Source organism: Dermatophagoides pteronyssinus, unplaced genomic scaffold (assembly GCF_027571235.1).
Source record: "Dermatophagoides pteronyssinus isolate colony J.1.1.1.1 unplaced genomic scaffold, Derpt_VIB-CSIC_2022.12 sq0004, whole genome shotgun sequence".
Taxonomy (NCBI): Eukaryota; Metazoa; Arthropoda; class Arachnida; order Sarcoptiformes; family Pyroglyphidae; genus Dermatophagoides; species Dermatophagoides pteronyssinus.
Window position 1 is genome coordinate 558,858 of NW_027461528.1, and position 7,366 is coordinate 566,223.

Genomic DNA, 7,366 nt, shown 5'->3' on the forward strand with positions numbered 1-7,366 from the left:
TATGTGTTATATGATGATGAAAGTTGGTTCATTCATTTTTTCACTTACTTTTTTTTCGCAAAAAAAAACTGTAAATGTCATCGGTTTTTCATTGATTTGAGGGGGGAAGGGGAAGAAAAACACGAACAAAAAAAAATGGAAACTTGTTATTCTCACCAACAATTGCAATATTTGATATTTTTTTTGGTTATTATTGGCATTTTATCGATTTATTATTTATTTATTGAACCCGTTAGTTTTTGATTTTTTGATATTTATCATGAAATAAAGAAGAAGATCATCATCAACATTCGATTCGCGAATATGACATTTTTATTCGATTCGAATGTTTTTGTTGTTTTGTTGTTGTTGTTGATGACGGTTAAGGTTGAAATAGTTAGCTGAGGTTAGAATAGAGTCAACAAATCAAAAAAGCTGAATGTCAAAATTGGATATTCTTTTTGATGGATTTTTTTTTTTTGAAAATGATAATAAAAAATTCAAAATGTTTTGCTGGCATAAAAAACAAATTCCCGATTTACGGTTCAATTATTTATAATGATGATGATGATGATATTTTTTTTGTTGTTGTGTGAATAAATATCACAAAGGAGATAAAGGTAATGTTTGTTTGATGTGTATGAATTTTTGATTGGTTGGTTGGTGTTTGTTTGTTTTCATTTTAGAATTATAATCATCATCCACACAATCAATGTGAAACCAGAAAAAAACTGCAAAAACTTTTGTTTTGTTTTTTTTTTGGGTAAAATCCGTTTAACAATTTTTGAATCGGAAAAGCAAGAGAAGAAAGAAAAAAAATGAATACGCAAAAATACTATCCATTAATCGCATTGATGTTGATAATATTTTTCGATAAAACAAATGGATTTTTTGTAAGTAAACGAAAATTACATCATAGATATCAACATCATGATGATGTAACAACAACAACAACAACAGCGTCAATATCATCAATATCATTAATACCAACAACAACAACAATAACAGTTCCAGCAAACGAACCAGTAATGAAATTGTCAAAAACTTATGATGATCATAATGAACAACAACAACAACAACAACAACAAGAATCATTATCATCAACAACTGTATCAACAAATGAAATTATTTCAAATTCAAATGATAATAACAACATTGATAATAATAATAATAATAATATTGTGGATTCTTCTTCATCTTCATCATCCATCCATTTACATAAATCATTAAAAGCAAATCCATATACGGATAAGGATGGAATAATATATAATATGTTTCCAGATCCATCACCAATATTGGTACCGAAAGAAAAAATGAAAAAAGAAACAGCGAAAAAAAAATCATCGACAATAAATAAAGGATCTGGATATTACTTTAAAAGAACAACAACAACAACAAAAAAACCTAACATTCATAAAACAAATCGATTAGATAAATTTGATGATATTATTGATAATGTTATTGAAAAATTAACTCAAGCATGTGCTATTGTTAGAAAAATTGCTGATGATTTTAAAATGCATAGTAAATTGGCAAAAGAATTTTTAAATGCAATTTCTGATTCATTTGCATATAAATTTTTCGATAATATTTTCTAAAAAATTTAATCAAACGAAAACCAAATCAAAAATCAAACGAAAACGAAAACAGCAGACTTTTTTTTTATTTTCTCAATCAGAATTTATTTTCTTTCTTTCTTTTTTTCCTCCCGTTTCTTTTTGTTGTGTTTGTTTGTAATTTCCCATCCACCATCCCTCACCCCCCAAAAAAATCAATAATTGTTAAGAATTTTGTTAATTTATCAATGATATTTTTTATAATAATAATAATAATAATAATAATAATTTAACAAGTTGGCCAAAAAAAAAAAAAAAAATCTTGAAAAACTGAAAAACAAAACTTTTTCCCATTTGAAATTTTTTGTTTGTTTGGTTTGTTTGCAAAAAAAAAAGAAAATAACTTGAACAATTACAATCCGGAAGCAGGAATGATAATGATGATGATGAAGAAGAAGGACAAAGGTTTGATTTGATTTTCAATTTTTTTTTGTTGAAAAAATTATCCAATTCTTGGTACAAAAGCAGCTTTTTTACCAATTCTTGGTGCAAATACAGCACGACCAATACGTGGTGTATATGGTATTACCATTGATGTACGTTTATTCCACAGATAATTATTTCGATTCAATAATGTTGATAATAATAATTGTTGTTGTTGTTGTTGTTGTTGTTGTTGTTGATCATTCAAATCATCCAAATAATCATTATTATTAGCCATCATCATTTGATCATCATTATTATCATAATTAATATCGATATTTGATTGTTGTTGTTGTTGATTATGTTGTTGTTGTTGTTGTTGTTGTCGTGGTAAATAATTACCATACATTTTTACATAATCAATCAATTCATTATTATTATTATTATCATTAATTATTCTTGATTGTGGTAATTTTAACATTGATGAATGTGATGAACGTTTTCCAAGACGTGGTATGAATGCTGCTCGTAATTGTATATCCAATGGTTCGATTAAATTTTCTTGATCATTTAGATTACCACCACCGCCACCACCACCACCACCATTATTATTATTACCCATCATTGATCCAATTGTTTCATAATTTTCACATAATTCTGGATTCATTGAACAATCGATTGTTGATGATCTTGTTGATGATGATGATTTATCATCACGTCTACCAATTCTTGGTGCCGGTATTAAACTTTGTCGTTTCAAATCGTTTGATGATCGTCCAATTCTGGCAATGGAAAAAAAAAGAAAAATTTTCAAATTTTTCAACCAAAAAATTGTCAAACATTTTACCTTGGCATAGGTATTGGCTGTCGTTTATCATAACGAACATCATTATTATTGTTATTGTTATTTGTTTGCAATGTTGCTGCATCAACTGATAATTCAAATGTTGCAATAATAATTGTCACGATAATCGTTATGATTAAATGAAAAATAAATTTATTTGATTGACGACGATGATGGTCATATTGATGATAATGATTAAATGATTCCATTTTTTTTCACGAAACAAAACAAGATAATTTTGGATTTTGTTTTCTTTTCAAAAATCACAGTTTTCAAAAAAAAACTTTTCGAATGAATTTTTTTTTGGTTCGAAACTATTTTCACACAAACTTGTTGTTTTGGTATCTATAGTCGAATTGAGTGGAAATGAATCCAAAAAAAACAAGCAAAAATGGTTGATGATATCCGACGAAAGAAAAGAGAAAATCTTCGGTATTTATACCAAAGAATTTTGGTTCCAGAAAGATTTCTTGAATGATGACGCCCATCATCAACAACAATATGGTACCATGATGATTATGGCGTCAACAACATCGACAACAACACCGACGCTGTAGCATCCTGTATTACCAAATACCGAATTTGGCTATGATTCTATACAGAATTTCGGGAGCCATAGAAAAAAAAGATTTTCGGGCGTAGCTTTCTTTGTTGTTGAATGAAAAGAAAGAATATTTTCCATTGAAGAATCTCTTCCAATGTCATCATCATTCGGGAGAAAAAAAAGAAGAGATTTTCCAAAACCAAAAAAACATAATTCAAAATTAACGTTGTAACTACATTATTATTATCGTATAATTATTCTTAATTAATTTAAAACTAAAATAGAAATCTTTAATTATGATAAAAAAATTACATCACGTTCTGGCTTGTTGTTGTTGGCTTAGTTGGCTCCATTTGGCTCGTTTGGCTCCATTTCGGCTTGTCCCTTGTTGTTGTTGTTTTTTGGCCTGTTAGCGTGGCCAAATCACATCAATCTTATTCCGTTTCCGATTTTTTTTGTTTCTTCAATACACAGAATTAACCCAAATGATGATGATAATGTCCAACATGGATTTTTTTTTGGTTTTGGGTTCTGGTTTTGATTTTTTTTTCGATTATTATTATTATTATTATTATTATTTAATGTTGTTTTCGAATATTATGTGTAATTAATAATAAAAGTCAAAATAGCCAGAAAAAAGACAAACAAACAACAAACATATTGTGTTGAAATAGAATCGAATGTCCTGCTGCTGTTGTTGCTATTGGTCACTCGGTCATTCGGTGTTTTTGTTTTTTGTTTTTGTGTTTTATCGGTTACCGGTTTTTTCGGGTAATTGAATTTTCGTTCGTTTGATTCATTTTCGGTATTTTTCCAAAAAATTAATCGATTTCGGTATTTTCTAATTACAATTTTTTTATTTGTTATTTCCGAATTTCCGATTTTTTGTTGACCCGAAACATTCCGAAAATTCAATTTTCAATGAAGAATTTCAGGTAAAAAAAAATGTTATTGTTGCTTACAAATCATCATTATTATTTTTCAATTGAGAAAAATATTTTCATAATTTTTTGTTTCTATAGAAATATCTTTTCCATACATTCTAATGACCAAAAAACAAAACAAACAATAAAAAAAATAATGATTTGTTTTCATTGGAAAAAAGAAATAATAAGAATTTTAGAATAATGAATGAATGAATGATGAACAACACAGAATAACAAACTAGAATTTGAAGAATTTTTTTGTTGTTGTGAAAAAATTGAAATAAAAATGAATGTTTTTGTTGGATCTCGTGATTTTCTCGATAAAAAAAATAATAATTTACCATCGTCCCTCCACTATTTCCACCCAAACATCCCCATGTGCAATATTTTATCATTATTTTTTTGTTTTTTGTAAATGTCAATGTTTAATTTTCTTTAAAATTCTTGTGAGAAATGATCAAGGATTTTAATGAGGAAAATTTTCTGGTTGATTTTGATTTTTTTTTGTTGTTGAAAATCATGTGAAATTTGATGATGATGATGATGATTATCATTTAAAATGAATCAATTTAGAAAATTGAAAAATTCATTCATTCATTTATGCTCAAAAAAAGTGGGTAAAGAAGGAGAAAAACAACAACTTAATATGCCTATCATTATTATCATCATGATGATTGATATAACCAAACAACAACAACCAGAACGAAATGAATTTTTCACCAAAAATTTTTCCATATTTTTTTCAAATGGAAAAAATTTTCGCTTCATTGACCATATAGGATCTTGACAAGTTTTTTGGATGGTTCGGTTGTTGAATGATGATGATGGTACTTCAATATGGAATCCAGAATTATGAATTTCAGAAAAATTTGTTTTGAATGCCAAATTCAACCAACGATAATTCCGGTTTCTCTTTTTTTTGGAGAAAATATTTCTTTTGATTAGCATCATTGATGATGTTCATTCATTTTTTTCTTGGCTTTTTTCAAGAAAAAGAAGAAAAAAAAATGATAAATCTTTGTCGCCATTCTTCTTATTTGCAAGAAAAAAAATTCCGGTCATTAATATTTGTTTATTTCGTCGGGATTCGTATTCATTAACCATCATCATCGTCATCATTTCTGTTCTTTAGGAAAAACTTTTATTCAATTGAATTTGAACAAAGAAAACCATTATTATGTCATCACTTGGCATCATCATTTCAGAATCATCTTTGATTCTTATATCCATTAACCAGAAAAAGAAAAAGAAAAAGATTCATCATATCTTGACAACTTTTATGAATGAATATTCTTCCAACTCTCTCTCTCTCTCTCTCTCTCTCTCTCTCTCTCTCTCTCTCTCTCTCTCTCTCTCTCTCTCTTGGTTTGTTGAATATCTTCATGATTATGTCTTCGAGATTTGAATATGATGATGATGATGATGATGTTGATAATGATGATATTTTTCATATCCTAACCAAACATCATAATGATAATGATCTTTGTTTATTTTGTTTTGTTTTGGTTTTGTCAATTTTTGTTAGGCTACTTATTTTTGTTGTTGTTGTTTTTGTTTTCATTCATTTTGTTGTTGTTGTTGTTGAATTAATGATGAAAAAAAAACAAAAAAAGAAAAATCATTACGAAAAGAAAAAGGAAACAAAAAAAAAAATTTTCGCGAAATTTCCTCTCTCGACCATTAAGACCATTTGTCATAATCATCATCATAAATATCGTTTCCATAAGAAGAAAATAGTCGTTTTTAGTTTGAAATGAAAAGGATTGATCATATTTAGAATGAAATGAACATTCATTTGAAATTCCAAATGATGATGATGATGATGACGTTATTTAGATGTCATGTCATTCATTTTATTATGTCATCAGAATTTAGTTTGTTTTTTTTCGGGAAAAAAGGGTTAATAATGAATTTCGTCGTCGTCGTTGTTGTTGTCGATTCAATTTTCGTTTCGTTTCGTTTATTTTCTATTTTTTCCTCATTCACTCAAATTGCTTCGTACTTGTTTTTTCATTTTCTTTTCTGGAAAATTAATTTACTTGAAATGAAAAAAAAAGAAATTAAATTAATTGATATCGTTGATTGATTGAAATCGATTACAAATTACAAACTTTCGATTTACCTTTTTTTCTCGTTACTTCAATGTTTTTGTTTTTTTGCACCGAAAAGCAAATTTTTGTAATTTTTTTTGATTGAAAAAACATTCAAAACACACAGAGCGAGTGAGTGATGAGAGATTCAAAGATTTTCGAATGGATTATAAATTCGATTCTATTTCCACCCGAACAACAGCAACAAAATAGGTATACATTTCCGAATTGAATCGAGGTATTATGCTTTTTTTCATTCGAAAGAATTTCCTCTTTTTTTTCAAAAGAATTTCCACATTTTTTTTCAAAAGAAATCTCTAAACGATTGAATAAAAAAGGATTTATTTTTGTTTGGTTTGGTTGTCGCTGAAGAAGAAACTGGATGAATATTCAATATGGAAATTGGAAATTTCCAATTCGAAGAAAAAAATATATAAATATTCAATTGGCTACACAATATGGGATAAAAATTGATTGAATTCGGAATTCGGAAAATCAATCAATAACAACAACAAAAAAAGTATGTTTGTTTGAATAATAATTCAATTTTCTTTTGAAAAATAAAAAAAAATGATGCATCTTTTTCCATATTTATCTATTTATATCTGTCATAATATTGGAAATTGATGCTCATTTTTTTTCGTTTGTTTGTTTGTTGGTTTCCCCTTGATACAATTGAATTATGTGAAATTTTTTTTTAATCAAATTCCAAAAAATTCTTGAATTAAATTGAATTTGAAAATCTTTTTGGTTTTTTCGAGTTTTTCGAGTTTGGGGGAAATTGTAAACAAACTTACGTCTTATGTGAGCATGCCATTTTGGTTGTTGTTCCGCTCACTTGGTCATGTCATTTGTGTATGGCATGTTGTTTTTGTTCGAAAGAATAAATATCAAATGTTATTCTGGTTATTCTGGTTTGGTTCATAATGATCAAATGATTATGCAAATGATTATTCAACAACTTTATCATCATCTTTATAATCAAAACAACAATTGAAGTAATT

General features: G+C 27.4%; 1 protein-coding gene across 1 annotated transcript; it reads right to left on the reverse strand.

Moving 5' to 3' along the window:
• Window positions 1-1,609: 1,609 nt before the first annotated feature.
• LOC113795655 (uncharacterized) lies at window positions 1,610-3,226 on the reverse strand. Its single transcript, XM_027345860.2, has 2 exons — window positions 2,806-3,226; window positions 1,610-2,740 (listed from the first exon to the last, which is right to left on the reverse strand). The coding sequence occupies exons 1-2, from the start codon at window positions 3,009-3,011 to the stop codon at window positions 2,038-2,040; spliced, it is 909 nt and encodes a 302-aa protein (XP_027201661.1). The 5' UTR covers window positions 3,012-3,226; the 3' UTR covers window positions 1,610-2,037.
• Between the last annotated feature and the right edge of the window lie 4,140 nt (window positions 3,227-7,366).

Coding starts and splice junctions, on each gene's coding strand:
- LOC113795655 (XM_027345860.2), bottom strand. CDS start 3,011: ATGGAATCATTTAATCATTATCATCAATATGACCATCATCGTCGTCAA. Junction 2,741..2,805: donor CAGCCAATACCTATGCCAAG/GTAAAATGTTTG, acceptor TTCCATTGCCAG/AATTGGACGATCATCAAACG.